The sequence below is a fragment of the Oncorhynchus mykiss genome, chromosome 17 (assembly GCF_057628025.1).
Source record: "Oncorhynchus mykiss isolate SJ-2025 chromosome 17, ASM5762802v1, whole genome shotgun sequence".
In the NCBI taxonomy this organism is placed as follows: Eukaryota; Metazoa; Chordata; class Actinopteri; order Salmoniformes; family Salmonidae; genus Oncorhynchus; species Oncorhynchus mykiss.
In genome coordinates, this window is record NC_143038.1 from 49,390,001 (window position 1) to 49,410,000 (window position 20,000).

The 20,000-nt window shown below is 48.5% G+C and overlaps 1 protein-coding gene across 34 annotated transcripts in view; it reads right to left on the minus strand.

Moving 5' to 3' along the window:
* The window catches only part of LOC110494414 (forkhead box protein P4), a 160,568-nt gene that overhangs the window by 49,711 nt on the left and 90,857 nt on the right, over positions 1 to 20,000 (minus strand). For 22 of the 34 annotated variants that reach the window (XM_090205832.1, XM_090205826.1, XM_090205829.1 and 19 more), the window contains exons 4-5: positions 5,432 to 5,554; positions 768 to 860 (exon numbers count right to left, since the gene is read on the minus strand). In XM_090205832.1, the coding sequence (XP_090061958.1) occupies positions 768 to 860; positions 5,432 to 5,554 (216 nt within the window). The remainder of the gene's footprint in view (positions 1 to 767; positions 861 to 5,431; positions 5,555 to 20,000) is intronic. The other 12 variants (XM_090205837.1, XM_036950472.2, XM_036950465.2 and 9 more) reach the window with 1 other exon arrangement.

Below are 20,000 nucleotides of genomic sequence, written 5' to 3' on the forward strand. Positions count from 1 at the left end.
TGTGTGTGTTTGTTTTTGTGAGAGAATCCCTTTATGATTGCTCTCTTAGACACCTCTGACAACTCACAAGCCTAAATCGAACCAAAGCCCCCTCTCAACACACCCTCTATGACAGTAATCTGGTGTGATCTGTTGGATGCTCTTCGTCGTTATGTGTTGTGATCCTGCTTGAAACCCACCGGGATCCCTGTTAGTGTGGTTAGACCTGGTGGAGGAGTGTGTGTGTTGGCACAGTTGTCAATGCTTGCGGGGGTTAATTGACAGGCAACTCCGATAGTGAGTCGACACAAGGATTTTACCTCAGGCTTCACGCACACGCGCGGACACACACACACACACACACACAAGAAATAACGCAGAAACCATGTAAATGAATCCTTATGCTCTAGTAACGCAGAGCTCTCTATCAGTGACGTTTACCATGGTGTGTTAGTGCAGAACAATGACATATATTCCATCACTACTATAACTCCTGTTTGGAGAGCCAGACTACACAACAAAGGCAAGAAGACCGGAAGAGGAGAGAAGGAGGAAAGGAGAGAAGGTGAGGATAAGAGGACAGTAGGAGATAGGGAAAGAGGAGGATGAATAGAGGAGGGTGGAAGAGGTGTGCGCTCTGCCCAGTACAAACGCTCTGTAAGTTACAGCACTTCACCTCCATGTGCCCTACATACTCGACAATCCCTTAACTGACGTGTTGGCCACTTCAACTGTGTACGAGTATGCTTGTAAGTGCGCTTGATAAGATCGCTCCGTAGGGGTCTCACCTCTTTGGCCGCCTGCTTCCCAGCCTGCTGCTGCTGCTGTGTCAGAAGCTGAAGATGCAGCTGCTCCTGCTGCTTCTTATAGTACTCCTGTAGCTGGAGAGAGAGGGAGGGAGGGAGGGAGGGAGGGAGGGAGGGAGGGAGGGAGGGAGGGAGGGAGGGAGGGAGAAAGGGAGGGAGGGAGGGAGGGAGGGAGGGAGGGAGGGAGAGAGAGAGAGAGAGAGAGAGAGAGAGAGAGAGGGAGGGAGGGAGGGAGGGAGGGAGGGAGGGAGGGAGGGAGGGAGGGAGGGGGAGAGAGAGAGAGAAAGGGGGAGGGATAAATGGGGGAGGGATGGAGGGTGGGAGGGAGAGAGAGAGGGAGGGAGCGAGAGAGAGAGAGAAAGGAAGGAAGAAAGAAATGGGGAAGGGAGGGAGAGAGGGGGAGAGAGAGATAAAGGGGGAGGGAGAAATGGGGAAGGGAGGGATGGAGGGGGGGAGAAAGGGAGGGAGGGAGAAATGGGGAAGGAAGGGAGGGAGGGAGAGAGAAAGGGGGAGTGAGGGACAGAGAGGGTGTAGGGAGGGAGGGAAGGAGAAAGGGGGAGAGAGGTAGGGATACACAGGGTGGAGGGAGTGAGGGAGAAAGGGGGAGAGAGGTAGTGAGAGAGACGGTGGGAGAGATGGAGAGGGGGGAAATAGGGAGGGATGGAAGGAGGGAGAGAGAGAGAAGGAAGAAGAGAGAGGGGGGAAGAGAAAGGGGAAGACAATTGAGTCAACAACATTTCAATCTTCAAAAGCCTGCTGTGAAAGAAAACCTCAGGCCTATCTGCAGAAACACAAAGCATAACAGAGAGCAGTGAGAGTGAGGCGGTGTGCATGTGTGATATATGGTGTACACGGTTTCTTTTGCTCTCTCTCTCTTCTGCATCTCCATGAAGGCCGTGCGTCATTGTTGTGCCTCTGAGCGAGACAAGCTTTACAGACAAACTACCAGACGACAAGTTTTCCCTGCACCTAAAGCAGGTACACGTTACCGCAATGTGTATAAGTGTATAATGTGTGCAGGGAAGCTGCTGGAAGTGCCTTCTCAACGGGGGGGTGTAGAGAATCCCACTAGCATGATCAGATACACACACACACTTCCTTCTAGATAAAAGGTTGACTCTTACGTGGTAAAAGGGTGAATGAGTTAGAGAGATGCAGTAGCATGACCCAACAGGAGTGTTCTGTCCCTCTAGGGGAGATGTGCTGCCGAAGCCATGGAGAGACGCTCATAGCCGTCGGTTTGAACTTTCTTCCTTTAAAAATAGTTATTTAATGTTCACCTGAGACACCTGGACAGAGGTGGGCGGGTGTGCGTGTGCATTAACAGGGCAAGGGGGGGTGTAGTGAGGTTTGAGGCGTCCCGTAAATCTTGGTGCCCTACAGTACCTGGCATGTCAAGGGCGTCGCCATAGCACCATAGACAGATGTTAGACAGACCCATGTTATTTATGGGCTGCCTCACTTATCACTGAGGTAACAGTCTGAGCAGAGGGGTGTGTGTACGTGTGGGATAGGGGTGGTGGGACAGGTGTTCTGCAGCGGCCATTTTGTTGGAGAATCAAAGGGTGTATCTGTATAGTCTGATGTGAACATCTAGTCTAGTGAAAGGGTGTATCTGTATAGTCTGATGTGAACATCTAGTCTAGTGAAAGGGTGTCTCTGTATAGTCTGATGTGAGCTACTAGCCTAGTGAAGTAGAAAGTGAACCCATATTGTTTTCAACCATCCTGTGTTTCAGATCAGGTGATAAGAAGGAGCCATACTGTCCTGCTGACTGTTACTGTTATTACTGACTAACCACAGCCTGTTTCTGTTTGTTTGACTAAGTAATCAGTCGTTTAACCAGGAAGCTCCGTGCTCTGACCGCCTGTCTCTACAACATGGGAGTGTGTGTGTGTGTGTGTGTGTGTGTGTGTGTGTGTGTGTGTGTGTGTGTGTGTGTGTGTGTGTGTGTGTGTGTGTGTGTGCATTTCTCTCCTTTATTCTAAGTCCCTCCTTCTTTTCACACTCCAAAGGCGGAGTTAATCTCTCTTCTCCGCGTCACTGGCTGGCCACACACACGCACACACACACGCACGCACGCTCGCACACACACTCACTCACACACACACACACACACACACACACACACACACACACACACACGCACACACGCGCGCTAGGCTGAAGCTGGAGAATTGTGGGAATAATTAAGTGATAATTAAGGTCTTTTTAATGATTTGATTCAGTGGCTCTGCAGCATTAAGAGAGCCACTCACCTCGCCAGCCTATTACTGTGACCTTGACTTGACTAACACACCAAGAAAGAGCCAGATCAGCTGTGGTGTAATTAAAGGTTAGAGAAAACGTAAAGGTTAAAACACACACACACATATATATATACACACACACACACATATACACACACACACACATATATATATATACACACACACACACACATATATATATATACACACACACACACACACACATATGTATATACACACACACACACATATATACACACACACATATACACCCACACACACACACACACACATATATACACACACACACACACACACACACACACACACACACACACACACACATATATACACCCACATAAGTACACACACACACACACACACAAACACACACACACACACAATACCACTCACAATGCAAAGTCTCCATGGAGACATGAAATGTAATGTTCCGATGACTGATATGGTCTCTGATTGCTGAAAATAGTGTGTGTCTCTCTGTGTGTGTGTGTGTTAAAGTGGCTGATTTGCTGATATAGACTAGGAGACAGTGTGTTTAATTAAGTGGGAGAGTCGTGTTAAACTCTGTGGTTTTAAAAGCAGAGGTAAAGTGGCCTTACACAAGTGTGTTTCACCCCCAACGTCTCTCTCCTCGTTAAGAGTAAAATGAGCTGTGTGAGTCCTTAACCGTCTCATTCCCAGAGAGACAGCATATTTCCATTACCATCCAGTCTGTCAGATCCTCCCACTGCAATTCATAGTGGCCTAGAGAAATGCTTCCTTATTAAATCTACTGTCTGTTCAAGCCCTGGATTTCCACACTTTTAATAGCTGCAGTCTATTAAGCATGTACAGGAGAGGGAGTATGTCTGTACTGTCTGTGGGCCTGTGTGGGCGTGTCTGTACAGTCTGTGGGCCTGTGTGGGCGTGTCTGTACAGTCTGTGGGCCTGTGTGGGCGTGTCTGTACAGTCCGTGGGCCTGTGTGGGCGTGTCTGTACAGTCCGTGGGCCTGTGTGGGCGTGTCTGTACTGTCCGTGGGCCTGTGTGGGCGTGTCTGTACTGTTTGTGGGCCTGTTTGAGTGTGTCTGTACTGTCTGTGGGCATGTTTGAGTGTGTCTGTTCTGTCTGTGGGCATGTTTGAGTGTGTCTGTTCTGTCTGTGGGCCTGTTTGGGTGTGTCTGTTCTGTCTGTTGGCCTGTTTGGGCGTGTCTGTACTGTCTGTGGGCCTGTGTGGGCGTGTCTGTACTGTCTGTGGGCCTGTTTGAGTGTGTCCGTACTGTCTGTGGGCCTGTCTGAGCGTGTCTGTACTGTCTGTGGGCCTGTGTGGACGTGTCTGTACTGTCTGTGGGCCTGTGTGGGCGTGTCTGTACTGTCTGTGGGCCTGTTTGAGTGTGTCCGTACTGTCTATGGGCCTGTTTGGGCGTGTCTGTACTGTCTGTGGGCCTGTGTGTTTGTGTCTGTACATCACAGGAGGTTGGTGGCACCTTAATTGAGGAGGATGGGCTCGTGGTAATGACTGGAGCGGAACCAGTGGAATGGTATCAAATACATCAAACACAAAGTTTCCATGGAAACCATGTGTTTGATACCATTCCCTTGACTCCGTTCCAACCTTTATTATGAGCCCATCCTCCCCTCAGCAGCCTCCACTGCTGTACATGCCTGTGTGCGTATTTGTATGTGGTGTGTGTGTGTACCTTTTTGAGTGTGTATGTGGACACATTTCTGTATGTGTGTGAGGTGAGAAGGTTGGGGGGGGGGGTGTTTGGACACAGCAGTGCTGTGTTAAATATTTGACAGTCATGTAGTGTGTGTTCTGTATACTGTATGTGACTGTGAGTTATGTGTATGTGTGTTTGTGTGTTAAATATTTGACAGATGTGTAATGTTGCCCACTAGGTAAGATCGGTTGCCATGTCAACCAACGGAACAAACACACTCCAGTCCCCAACACACACCCAGCTCACAGCACCTCATCACACACCCCTAACCAATCAACAACCAGGACAGCTAACATAAGCTCTCGCTGACCACAAGGAGTGTGTGTGGCTGAGCTTCACGTTGAGGACATAAACACTTGTTTATGTTGTCAACTTTGGTCAACTTTGGTTATGCTCACTGATAGGGAGGTGTTCAACCACTATACAGGCTTTAGAGAATTGGAAAGTATGAGATTTTGTGTGTGTGTGTGTGTGTGTGTGTGTGTGCACATTTGTATATCTGTGTGTGTTTGCGTGTTACACTCTGTTCAAAGGCCTCAAAGCTCTCAGTAACTGTGCCAGAGGATTCAATCACAGCCAGTGTGTCAGCACCTCCACACAGACACATCTAAACATGCTGGGCTGGGACTGAGCCCACGAAGGAGTGTGTGTTCATGTCATATGAGTGTGTGTTACCTGCTGTAGCATGATGGCCTGTTGTTGTTGCAGCAGGGCCTGTAGCTGAGCAGGGGACAGGATCTGCTGCATCTGTTGAGGACTGATCATCTGGGGGGCCAACATAGTCATGGACACTGGCACCTGGAGGGAGAGGACCACAGAGAGGGTGACATACACACTGAGTGTACAGAACCACTTCCATGACAGACTGACCAGGTGAATCCAGGTGAAGGCTATGACCTCTTGTTGACGTCACTTGTTAAATCCACTTCAATCAGTGTAGATGAAGGGGAGGAGACAGGATTGTTAAGGCTTGAGACAATTGAAACATGGATTGTGTCTGTGTGCCCATTCAGAGGGTGAATGTGTAAGACTAAAGATTTAAGTAGAATTCTCCACCACCCAAAGGACATCCAGCCAACTTGACACAACTGTGGACAACATTGGAGTCAACATGGGCCAGCATCCCTGTGGAACACTTTCAACACCTTGTAGAGTCAACATGGGCCAGCATCCCTGTGGAACACTTTCAACACCTTGTAGAGTCAACATGGGCCAGCATCCCTGTGGAACACTTTCAACACCTTGTAGAGTCAACATGGGCCAGCATCCCTGTGGAACACTTTCAACACCTTGTAGAGTCAACATGGGCCAGCATCCCTGTGGAACACTTTCAACACCTTGTAGAGTCAACATGGGCCAGCATCCCTGTGGAACACTTTCAACACCTTGTAGAGTCAACATGGGCCAGCATCCCTGTGGAACACTTTCAACACCTTGTGGAATCCATGTCCAGACGAATTCAGGCTGTTCTGAGGGCAAAATGGGTGCAACTCAATATTAGGAAAGTGTTCTTAATGTTTTGTACACTCAGTGTATCACTCTGTGACACATATTGCTGGAATGGTGAGAAACTTGGCAGTGTGAGAAAACAGAGAGATGTAATCTCCTTATGGAATATAAAGTCATATCTGGTCCAATAAACAGATGATTATGATCCACACAATCAGGTCTTTGAGAGCAGAACAGAACAACAATCAGATTAGATGTTATCTGGAGGCAGGCTGGGACATAGACTCACATATGGCAGCAAACAGTAATGCACCATGTGAGCAGATTGTAAACACACACACACACACACACGCACACACACACACACACACACACGGATTTGTCAGCGTACAGTGATGCGTCGTCAGGGTAGCAGATACGCCGTGACGCTAATCTGATTACAAACATACTATGACTGAATGGAGGCAAACTAACCACTCAGAGAATAATACACACACACACACACGCACGCACACACACACACACGCACGCACGCACGCGCACGCACGCACGCACGCACGCACGCACACACACACACACACACACACACACACACACACACACACACACACACACACACACACACACACACACACACACACACACACACACACACACACCAACAGAGTAACAGAAAGACTAGCATTGATGCTATCCTCTGGCCAGGGGCTAACTCAAAGAGCATTCACCTGTCGATTGAACACACACCAAGCACACATCCACCTGATGACTAAGAGCTTCCGTCCTCAGAAAATTTGCCTCAAACACTCCAGAGTTCACAGCCACCAATTACACTCCAGTCAGCCCACAGAGAGAGAGAGAAGAGAGGGAGAGAAGAGAGGAGATAGAAGAGAAGAGTGGGGAGAGAGAGTGTAAGAAAGGGAACGGGGGGGGAAGAGAGACAGAGACAGAGACAGAAATAGACACAAAAAGAGAGAGAAAGATAAATCCATATGGTTGTTCAGTCCTACAACTGATGCCCAGCAGGTAAGCTATGTTTCTCTTCACTGAGAGATAGAGAAGGACAAAGAGAGAGGGGGAGAGAGAATGAGAGCGTGAAAGAGAGAGAGAGCGAGAGAGAAAGAAAGAAAGAGAGGGATGATTACTTCTCCCTTTACAGCCTACAGTGGACAGCTCAATAAAAATAATACTCTGTGCTCAATACAAATAAGGGCTGTTAGGAAGAGATGGCTGCTTTTACAGAGATATACGACCCTGCTTTAGAACCTCTCATATACGGACATTCATCTTCAATCCTCTGTGGAAAAACAGAGCTTCTCTACCCTTCTGTCTCTCTACCCCCTCTCTCTCTCTACCCCTCTCTACCCCCCATCTCTCTTTCTACCCCTCTCTACCACCCTCTCTCTCTCTCTACCCCCTCTCTCTCTTTCTACCCCTCTCTACCCCCTCTCTCTATTTCTACCCCTCTCTACAACCCTCTCTCTCTCTACCCCTCTCTACCCCCTCTCTCTCTTTCTACCCCTCTTTTACCACCCTCTCTCTCTCTACGCCTCTCTACCCCCTCTCTCTCTTTCTACCCCTCTCTACCACCCTCTCTCTCTCTCTACCCGTCTCTACCACCCTCTCTCTCTCTAACCCTCTCTACACTTCTCTCTCTCTCTCTACCCCTCTCTACCACCCTCTCTCTCTCTACCCCTCTCTAGCCCCCTCTCTCTCTCTCTCGCTCTCTCTTTCGCGCTCTCCTTCTCTCTCCCTCCCCCTCTCTCGCTCTCTACCCCGTCTATCGCTCTCACTCTCTCTCTACCCCCTCTCTCTACCCCCTCACTTACTTTCTCTCTCTCTACCCCTCTCTACCTTTCTCTACCCGTCTCTCTCTCTACCCCTCTCTATTCTTCTTTACCCTTCTCTCTCTCTCTACCCCCCCTCTCTATCTCTCTACCTTTCTCTCTCTCTCTCTACCCTTATCTCTCCCTCTCTACCCCTTGTGCCCTCTCTCTCTCTCTAGCGCTCTCTCTGATATTGGCAGTCATGTGTTTCGCAGCACTGATGGCTACCCGTCTCTCTTAGGAGTCTATCTATTCCCCGCCTGAGGGGCGGCAGGGGAGAGAGGGAGAGCTGTCAGTGGTAAATTAAATCTGTAAAGGGCTGATTTGACTTTGTAAACAAGATTGGCCATAAATACTAACACCCCCTCCCTCCCTCACTCCCTCCCTCCCTGTGTTATCAGCTGCAGCCTGTGTGTCGGGCCCTGTCCAATCCCTTATTGTAAGCTGCCGTATCGTGATCAAACAAGCCATCCATAACCCAACACACTCCCTCATCACAGGGAGAGGAGGAGAGAGGGGGAGACTGAGCGGGATGGCGAGGGTAAGGAGTAAAGGGAACAAGGGTAGACAGGTACAACAGGGGTGGCTGCTAAGAGAGCAAAGTCTATCCCCCTGTCTTTCTGTGTGTCTGCAGAGGAAGAGTTATTTACCCATGAGGGGAAACCAATGATGTGTATAAACCCTGGATGACTGACAGGGGGCGCTGTATTGAAGCCACCACACAGACATCTTAGTACTCCTCTATTGTAAAACCTTACAGACACCATAACGCATACTTTTAAGCAGGTGTGATGGGTGGTTGAGGAGCGGGTGAGGGTGAGGGAGGGGTTGTGTACGCTTGGCGTCATGCCAATTTGGCTCTGCCTGCACTGCCGATGCTGCTCGTCACTCTTGGCTGGAAAATTAAAACCTGTAATTAATTGCTCTTGTGCATCCCATTCTCTTCGCCTGTCACACACACACACACACACACACACACACACACACACACACACACACACACATTCTCACCCCCTGACAACCCATACATTCTATTTTATACACATGCTCATTGACATTTTCAAGTTGCAGGCGCAATAATTACTGCGTTATAGCACCTTTCTGTGTGTTGGTGGATGCACTGATGGCAGGCATGAATGTGTGTGTATGTGTGTGTGTGTGGGGGGGGGGGTGACAGGGGCTGAATGCTGAGTTGTTAAGGTTTGACGGCATTAATTGCCACTATAATCTAATATCACAAAGCGGTGTGATTACGGAGGCGCGCAGTGCAGCGGCTATACCTCGCCACCGCCTCCCAGCGCCAGGGAGAAAACAAAAGGGGCGCCATTAGCGGGTTGACGGGCCCTAACAAAAGACGCTCACAATGTGGAATTATATTTTCATTCGGCTTTGTCTCTCCCCGTGAATGATTTCTCCCCTTTCATTGCCCTGTGAATAGGGGAGAGAGTGAAAAGCCAGGCGATTTGAAGTCAGCCATTTATTAAATGCATTTAATTTTTCACTCTCCTCTCTCTTTTTTTGAGGGGGCATTGCATGTTAATTTAAAAGAGAGAGATGCGAGGTAGATTAGAAGCGGAAGTGGAGAGGGGGAGAAGGGGGTGAGGGAGGGAGTGAGGTGGAATGAGACAGCTTACAGGCTGCACTCTAAAACCAAGACAAAGCCACACACTTTCCCTTTCAGAGAGACCGGAGAGAAAGGACGGAAGGAACGAGGAGGGAAGTGAAAGAGACAATAGAGAGATAGGGAGTAATTACAGACAGGATGAATCATGGAGGGGGATTGGTGGAATTTGTCCAATAGAAACTAGAAATTTGTCTACCTGAATTTGTCCAATAGAAACTCTCGTTTTCATTGCAAAACGTTTTGGACTAAGGATTACACCCTTGGTCTGGTACAGGCCCAAAGTGTGTGTGTGTGTGTGTGTGTGTGTGTGTGTGTGTGTGTGTGTGTGTGTGTGTGTGTGTGTGTGTGTGTGTGTGTGTGTGTGTACGTACATGTATGTGACAGGCGCACAGCACCAGCAGAGACTTACGGAGGTCAACCTTCGCCAAAGAGAGACACAGAGCAAAGGGCGATGAGGAAAGAGAGGTGAGAGTGAGAGGGGAGGAAAGAGAGGTGAGAGAGAGGGGAAGGAAAGAGAGGGGGAGGAGAGAGAGGGGAAGGAAAGAGAGGTGAGAGTGAGAGGGGAGGAAAGAGAGGTGAGAGAGAGGGGAAGGAAAGAGAGGGGGAGGAGAGAGAGGGGAAGGAAAGAGAGGTGAGAGAGAGGGGAAGGAAAAGAGGTGAGAGAGAGGGGAAGGAAAGAGAGGTGAGAGAGAGGGGGAAGGAAAGAGAGGTGAGAGAGAGGGGAAGGAAAGAGAGGTGAGAGAGAGGGGGGAAGGAAAGAGAGGTGAGAGAGAGGGGAAGGAAAGAGAGGTGAGAGAGAGGGGGGAAGGAAAGAGAGGTGAGAGAGAGGGGAAGGAAAGAGAGGTGAGAGAGAGGGGGGAAGGAAAGAGAGGTGAGAGAGAGGGGAAGGAAAGAGAGGTGAGAGAGAGGGGAAGGAAAGAGAGGTGAGAGAGAGGGGGGAAGGAAAGAGAGGTGAGAGAGAGGGGAAGGAAAGAGAGGTGAGAGAGAGGGGGGAAGGAAAGAGAGGTGAGAGAGAGGGGAAGGAAAGAGAGGTGAGAGAGAGGGGGGAAGGAAAGAGAGGTGAGAGAGAGGGGAAGGAAAGAGAGGTGAGAGAGAGGGGGGAAGGAAAGAGAGGTGAGAGAGAGGGAAGGAAAGAGAGGTGAGAGAGAGGGGGGAAGGAAAGAGAGGTGAGAGAGAGGGGAAGGAAAGAGAGGAGAGAGAGAGGGGGGAAGGAAAGAGAGGTGAGAGAGAGGGGAAGGAAAGAGAGGTGAGAGAGAGGGGAAGGAAAGAGAGGTGAGAGTGAGAGGGGAAGGAAAGAGAGGTGAGAGAGAGGGGAAGGAAAGAGAGGTGAGAGAGAGGGGGAAGGAAAGAGAGGTGAGAGAGAGGGGGAAGGAAAGAGAGGTGAGAGAGAGGGGAAGGAAAGAGAGGTGAGAGAGAGGGGGGAAGGAAAGAGAGGTGAGAGAGAGGGGAAGGAAAGAGAGGTGAGAGAGAGGGCGGAAGGAAAGAGAGGTGAGAGAGAGGGGAAGGAAAGAGAGGGGGAGGAGAGAGAGGGGAAGGAAAGAGAGGTGAGAGAGAGGGGGAGGAAAGAGAGGTGAGAGAGAGGGGGGAAGAAACGAGAGGGGGGAGAGAGAGGGGAAGGAAAGAGAGGTGAGAGAGAGGGGAGGAAAGAGAGGTGAGAGAGAGGGGCGAAGAAACGAGAGGGGGAGGAGAGAGAGGGGAAGGAAAGAGAGGTGAGAGAGAGGGGGAGGAAAGAGAGGTGAGAGAGAGGGGGAGGAAAGAGAGGGGGAGGAGAGAGAGGGGAAGGAAAGAGAGGTGAGAGAGAGGGGGAGGAAAGAGAGGTGAGAGAGAGGGGGAAGAACGAGAGGGGGAGGAGAGAGAGGGGAAGGAAAGAGAGGTGAGAGAGAGGGGGAGGAAAGAGAGGAGAGAGAGAGGGGGGAAGAAACGAGAGGGGAGGAGAGAGAGGGGAAGGAAAGAGAGGTGAGAGAGAGGGGGAGGAAAGAGAGGTGAGAGAGAGGGGGGCAAGAAACGAGAGGGGGAGGAGAGAGAGGGGAAGGAAAGAGAGGTGAGAGAGAGGGGAGGAAGAGAGGGTGAGAGGAGAGGGGGAAGAAAAGAGAGGGGGAGGAGAGAGAGTGGAAGGAAGAGAGGTGAGAGAGAGGGGAAGGAAAGAGAGGGGGAGGAGAGAGAGGGGAAGGAAAGAGAGGTGAGAGAGAGGGGGGAAGAAACGAGAGGGGGAGGAGAGAGAGGGGAAGGAAAGAGAGGTGAGAGAGAGGGGAAGGAAAGAGAGGTGAGAGAGAGGGGGGAAGAAAAGAGAGGGGGAGGAGAGAGAGGGGAAGGAAAGAGAGGTGAGAGAGAGGGGAGGAAAGAGAGGTGAGAGAGAGGGGGGAAGAAACGAGAGGGGGAGGAGAGAGAGGGGAAGGAAAGAGAGGTGAGAGAGAGGGGAAGGAAAGAGCGGGGGAGGAGAGAGAGGGGAAGGAAAGAGAGGTGAGAGAGAGGGGGGAAGAACGAGGAGGGGGAGGAGAGAGAGGGGAAGGAAAGAGAGGTGAGAGAGAGGGGAAGAAAGAGAGGTGAGAGAGAGAGGGGAAGGAAAGAGAGGTGAGAGAGGGGGAAGAAAAGAGAGGGGAGGAGAGAGAGGGGAGGAAGAGAGGTGAGAGGAGGGGGATAAAGAGAGGTGAGAGAGAGGGGAAAAGAGAGGTGAGAGAGAGGGGGAAGAAAAGAGAGGTGAGAGAGAGGGGAAGAGAGGGGGAGGAGAGAGAGGGGAAGGAAAGAGAGTGAGAGAGAGGGGGGAAGCCGCGCTGCTCGTTTCAGGAGTAGAGGGATAATTAGAGAGGTTGTTTGAAGAGGGAGTTTAACTGATTAACACAGGAACAGAGGAGAGAGGGAGCGAGAGAGAGATGGAAGGAGAAATAGGAAAGCATTGTGTCCCAGAGGGTTGGGAAGAGGGATAGAGAGGGTGGTGTATCACGCATTTCAATGAGGCTCCATCTCTCTCTCCTCTCCTCCCCTGATACTTTTCATTCCAGATCTCTGTTTTCCATTTCAGATGAGCAGCTATATGGAGCACAGCTGGGCCTGCTAATAACCACAGTGTAGACTTTAACCGGAATGCATAGCCTTTTAAAACGGCCATCATTTGTGAAAGCAAAGTTAGTTGTACTGTATATGTGACGAACATGATGCCATGGCGAGTTGCAGACTTCCAAACTCTTCTAGGATGATGACTCTACAATATGGCTGAAGAGAGAGCTAGGGAAAGGGCCTTTTACTCTTCCATAGGGGCTTGTCGAGGAGCCAGTGATGTGTAGGGGTGTGTTGGTTGAGGGGGGGGGGGGGTGGTATCATTTCCACTGTCAAGGGCAGTCTAGCTGTAATGAGCTTTGCACTAAATGACCGTATTTAAATACACACACACACACACACACACACACACACACACACACACACACAAACACACACTCTCTAAACGACTGTATTTAAATAAAGCAGTGATGAATACTGCAGCATTCTCTAGAGGCTCCTCTGCCAACTCATATTACTGGCTAATTATCACATGGCATGCTGCCGCACACCTAGACACACATACATACATACATACATACATACATACATACATACATACAGTCGTGGCTAAAAGATTTGAGAATTACACAAATATTAATTTCCACAAAGTTTGCTGCTTCAGTGTCTTTAGACATTTTTGTCAGATGTTACTATGGAATACAGAAGTATAATTACAAGCGTTTCATAAGTGTCAAAGGCTTTTATTGACAATTACATGAAGTTGATGCAAAGAGTCAATATTTACAGTGTTGACCCTTCTTTTTCAAGACCTCTGCAATCCGCCCTGGCATGCTGTCAATTAACTTCTGGGCCACATCCTGACTGATGGCAGCCCATTCTTGCATAATTAATGCTTGGAGTTTGTCAGAATTTGTGGGTTTTTGTTTGTACACCCGCCTCTTGAGGATTGACCACAAGTTCTCAATGGGATTAAGGTCTGGGGAGTTTCCTGGTCATGGACCCAAAATATTAATGTTTTGTTCCCCGAGCCACTTAGTAATCACTTTTGCCTTATGGCAAGGTGCTCCATCATGTTGGAAAAGGCATTGTTCGTCACCAAACTGTTCCTGGATGGTTGGGAGAAGCTGTTCTCAGAGGATGTGTTGGTACAATTCTTTATTTGTGGCTGTGTTCTTAGGCAAAATTGTGAGTGAGCCCACTCCCTTGGCTGAGAAGCAACCCCACACATGAATGGTCTCAGGATGCTTTACTGTTGGCATGACATAGGACTGATGGTAGCGCTCACCTTGTCTTCTCCGGACAAGCTTTTTCCGGATGCCCCAAACAATCGGAAAGGGGATTCATCAGAGAAAATGACTTTACCCCAGTCCTCAGCAGTCCAATCCCTGTACCTTTTGCAGAATATCAGTCTGTCCCTGATGTTTTTCCTGGAGAGAAGTGGCTTTTCTTTGCTGCCCTTCTTGACACCAGGCCTTCCTCCACCAGTACAGAACTTGCTCAGGAATGGCAGCTGCAGGTATGAGTGTATCTTCACACACAGTGAGGCGAAGTCTTTTGGAAGTCCTTGCAGGTAACCATGATTGACAGAGGACGAACAATGATTCCAAGCACCACCCTCCTTTTGAAGCTTCCAGTCTGTTATTTGAACTCAATCAGCATGACAGAGTGATCTCCAGCCTTGTCCCTCGTCAACACTCACACCTGTGTTAACGAGAGAATCACTAACATGATGTCAGCTGGTCCTTTTGTGGCAGGGCTGAAATGCAGTGGAAATGTTTAATGGGGATTCAGTTCATTTGCATGGCAAAGAGGGACTTTGCAATTAAATGCAATTCATCTGATCACTCTTCATAACATTCTGGAGTAAATGCCATCATACAAACAGGCAGCAGACTTTGTGAAAATTTATATTTGTGTCATTCTCAAACCTTTTGGCCATGACTGTACACACACACACACACACAAACATTAATATTTTTCATTGCGTGTAATATACATGTTAAATTGTCGTTTTTTTTCACACACACAGACATGTGTAGCACAGTATGGTGAGAGAAGGGAAACGGTATCTCCACCTCCCTGTTAGACTAACAATGTCCAGAATTGACAGTAATTCACACCATGCATCCTTCACCCCCTTACCCTCTGTGAGTGTTTTGATTATTGTGTTGTGTACATGTATATGACTGTGTGTACATGTATATGACTGTGTGTACATGTATAAGACTGTGTCTGAGTGTGTGACGGTTGCCCAGAAGAGTGATGTGAGAGAAAGGACCCTATAATCAGAGTATTAACAGCCTCTCCATCTAAGTGATCTATCCTGCCTGACGCTATATGGGGACACACAAGAGGCAGATCACTGAAACGATGACAAGGAGAAGGCATGAAGAAAAGAGAAATAGAATGACACACACCTCCCCCCCCCCCCCCCCCCCCCTCCGTCATGCCCTCTCACGTTAGGAACAAACCTCAGCGCTGTTTATCGCTGTCACTAAGAATTACCTACCTCACCCTGGGAGGGACTACTGACACACACACAAAGGCACAGAGACAGACAGACACACAGACAGACACACAGACAGACACACAGACAGACACACAGCGACACACACACAAAGGCACAGGGACAGACAGACACACAGACAGACACACAGCGACACACACACAAAGGCACAGAGACAGACAGACACACAGACAGACACACAGCGACAGACACACAAAGAGTCTGCTATCCCCCATTTTCATGGTTTTGACTAGAAGGGATACCGCTAATATCAAAAGTGACTTTTCGTAGCAGGTTAGGAGAATCAGTTTAAGGTTAGGAAAAGGGTCAGGGTTAGCTAATATGCAAAAATCCTCCCTGACTCGAATCGAATATGCACATTTTTACATCACTTTGACATTAGCGGCATCCCTTCTAGACATGACCCTTTTCCATCCTGTCATCTTTCTGTCATTCTCTAATTCTCGCCCCATTGGCTTTCAGCCCACACTATATCTCTCTCTCCCTCTATCTCTCATGGTGTGTGGGTAACTCCTCTGCTTCCTGTTGATTGGGTTCTGATTTGTTTATTTATAGAATCTTCTCACTGTCCCCTCCTTCCCTCCGACTCTCCATCCCGGCCTCCCTTCCTCCAGGTAAACATGCTGTCGTTACTCATTAGCTGAAGAACGAGGGATGAGGGAGGTGAGAGTGGCCGTTAGCAGTATGGGGAATACCAGAGGAGGAGGAGGAGGAGAGGAAAACAGAGGAGAGGAGATAAGTGGCAAGGAGAAGGAAAGTGAAGAGGAGAGAGGAAAACGGAATACCTGCTGGACTGAGAGGAGCAAAGGAGGAGAGGAGGGAATACCTATAGGCTAGGAGAAGAAAGGAGGGTGAATCTCAGGCTCAGGCCCTGAGCTTCATTAACAGAAAGAGAGAGCAGACGTAAATATCTCCATTGTCTGAAACTCCCTCTCTCCCTTTCTTTAATGTCTACCAGGGGCAGGGGCCACATTTCTCAGGGGGAACTGATGAGGGAAGCCAGGTGGGGCTAGCGTTTAAAGCGTTGCACTGCCCACTTCAAACAGTTCCCGGGGAGAAGGAAGGTATTATTTTATGAGAAGGGTGAAGGCTGCATGTGTGTGTCAGTGTGTGTGTGTGTGTGCGCTGAAAATGAAGGTTGAGGCCTATTATATGAGTGTGTGTATAGAGAATGAAGACTCTCATTACAGAGCTGATGACAAACACACCAATGGGTTACCAGGTGTTTGTCTCTACCTGTAACAGCTACCAGATACCAGGCCTTCTCTCCACCCCTATCTAAGAAAACAACATGGGCCTTACAGGGAAGACAGACTGGATGGATACCATATTATTTATGTAAATGAACTAGATTCTTCCACAGTCCTGTGAAGACCTGTGGAGGAGTGGGTAGTAAGTAGAATCATGTCATGACGTTGCTAGTGAGAGGAGAGAGGGGTTAGAGATACCGCAGAGAGGGCAAGGAACACATGTTCAGAAGAACATCATGTAGGTCGACCAGAGTGGCCTTGAAAAACAAAAGGAGAGCCTCAGATGCAATATTTTAACAACCAAAAAAGACAAGCTGTCTTCATCAGGGTATAATGACTAGTTTATATAGTTTGGAAGGACCCACAGGTGTCTGTAATCGTGGCCGGGTGTGGCTTGATGTCAATGGTTGATTTACAGATATAAATAAAACATAGAAAAAACATAAATGGACAGCACACGATCAGAGATATAAATTGGCCACATAATCTGAAGCCATTCTGGTGATTACCGTTTCAAATGTGCTAAATGCTCTGGAATTGTGCATTTGTTTTTCTAATTTAGTAGCTAGTTATCTAGCTAGCTAGCTAAGTGGTTATCTTCTTGCAAAATCAAGCCTCTTGGTAATAGCAGAGAATCCCCTCCTAAATCAAGCTTCTTGGTAATAGCAGAGAATCCCCTCCTAAATCAAGCTTCTTGGTAATAGCAGAGAATCCCCACCTAAATCAAGCTTCTTGGTAATAGCAGAGAATCCCCTCCTGAATCAAGCTTCTTGGTAATAGCAGAGAATCCCCTCCTAAATCAAGCTTCTTGGTAATAGCAGAGAATCCCCTCCTGAATCAAGAGCCTTGCTGTCTAATATTGTTATTGTGCGTGCAGCAAACTGTGAGTTGCATTTTTAAGTTACTTGTATAACTTTATGAGCTGGGATGTTTGTCCTGCAAATAGTTTGTCAGAGACTGTATAAAAATGTTTGCATGCGCTCGTTAGCGTTTAGTTAGCATTTAGTTAGCATTTAGTTAGCATTCACTATGGGGTTTTACATTCGTTGGCATTTAGTTAGCATTCACTATGGGGTTTTTACATTCGTTGGCATTTAGTTAGCATTCACTATGGGGTTTTACATTAGTTGGCATTTAGTTAGCATTCACTATGGGGTTTTCACATTCGTTGGCATTACTAACCTTCATTTTAAAGAGGCTCACTGTGGTTTGAAAATAGCCTGCTTGTGTTCAGTGCCGGTATTACAGGATATACCGGGATGGTATACATGCACACAAATACACACCTCCCTCTGACGGGCCAGACAAATGGAAAAACCCTTCTGGAGCGGACGGCCTGAGACCAGCAAGTTCAAGTGGAAAATCCTCCTCCTTTATCCCTCCTCCTCTCCACCCCCGTCCACTCTCTCCATCTAATGCCCCAGTGCCTCAGAATAAAAATGACAACACATTTCCAGAGGGAACGACACACACACACACACACACACACACACACACTTTGGGTACTTCAGAGGGAAGTGTAAGAGGCCGTTATCGACCCGCCTTCATTACTGATTTCACTCATGTTTCAAATCACAAAATAGAGTTTCACACTCCACTACCCAGACCCAAACTCTCCCTCTCCATCCCCTCCCCACTATCCCCCCCTCCTCTACCTCTTCATCCTCCCTTCACTCCACTACCCAGACCCAAACTCTCCCTCTCCATCTCCTCCCCACTATCCCTCCCTCCTCTACCTCTTAATCCTCCCTTCACTCCACTACCCAGACCCAAACTCTCCCTCTCCATCCCCTCCCCACTATCCCTCCCTCCTCTACCTCTTCATCCTCCCTTCACTCCACTACCCAGACCCAAACTCTCCCTCTCCATCCCCTCCCCACTCCACCCTCCTCTACCTCTTCATCCTCCCTTCACTCCACTACCCAGACCCAAACTCTCCCTCTCCATCCCCTCCCCACTATCCCTCCCTCCTCTACCTCTTCATCCTCCCTTCACTTCACTACCCAGACCCAAACTCTCCCTCTCCATCCCCTCCCCACTATCCCTCCCTCCTCTACCTCTTCATCCTCCCTTCACTCCACTACCCAGATCCAAACTCTCCCTCTCCATCCCCTCCCCACTATCCCTCCCTCCTCTACCTCTTCATCCCCCCTTCACTCCAGCACCAGACCAGAATTCCCCCCCCCTATATACCCCTATCCCTCTACCCCCATCCTCTTTTCACACACTGTCAATACACCATATAACCCCCATACCCTCCTCCCCCCATCTATCAAATAAAAGGAGAAAAACTGCCAACTAAGCACTTTCATTGAGTGGACAAAAGGAGTGCTTTGGGAAAAACACTTTGGGAAAAAAGCATAGAAACTGTCTGCAGTGCAAACTGTTTTAAGTGAAATAGGTCTTAGCCCCTGATTCACTGGGCTAGCTGTGTAAGCTCTCAGAACTAGTCTTGGCTAACCTCAAATGAACTTAAACGGACGTTTTAAGTTATCAAAACAAGCTAACATGCCTCACACATAAACTTTCAGTTTAAGAATTACATGAAGTCATCAAGATTTAGTGGTGAACTTTATTTGAGGAAAGTCTGAATTAGATAAGTATGGCTTAGATAAGTCTGTTTCAGGCACAGGAGGTTGGTGGCACCTTAATTGGGGAGGACGGTCTCGTGGTAATGGCTGGAGTGGAATTAGTGGAATGGTATCAAATACATGCTCTGTTCCAGCCATTATTAGGAGCCGTTCTCCCATCAGCAGCCTCCACTGGTTTCAGGGTCAGACTAAGGGTAAGACCCGTCTATTATTTTATTTAGTATAATTTGATCTGTAAAGGGGCCATAGCCCCCCCCCCCCCCCCCCCCCCCCCCCCCCCCCCCCCCCCCCCTGTCTCTTCTCTCTCCCTCAGTGCCGGTGCCAGGCTCCCTCCACTGACACAGAGAAGAAAGGGAGGGAGGGAAGCTAATTAGCATTTCTCTAATGAAATCTTCATTTTTTCTAATTAAACAAGCTCCTTAATAATACATGAAAACAGGACATTCCACACACGCCAAGCTATTCTCATTACACACACATACTGTACATACATGGTCTGGAGCCAAATGTGTGTGTGCCAATTGTGTGCGTGTGTGTGCCAACTGTACCAAAAGTGTGTGTGTGTGCCAAGTGTGGGTGGCACAGACTGCATTGTGATGCACATGTGTCAGGTCAGACAGAGAGACGTTCCAGAAGGAATTCCACTACAGAACACTACTTTTGACCAGAGGGCTTTAGGGAATATGATGTCATTAAATACATTTTTCAGCTCGGTCCCAAACTTCCCCTATCATTACTCATTTCAAAAAGTAATAATAATAATACAAAAGGTGAGATATGAAGACATATAATGGGGAGAGGAAGGAGAGCAGTGAACTTTCTCTCCTCTCTGTCTCTCTCCTCTCCGCGACTCCCTGTCCCTCAGAGAGAAGAGAACCATCTAATTATCAAGCTCCAGAAGATTCCATTATTCGTTAGGCCTCATTTGCATGTGTGAGAGCCCAACCTGAGCAGCAGCCATTTTGTGCCTGAAGTGAGTC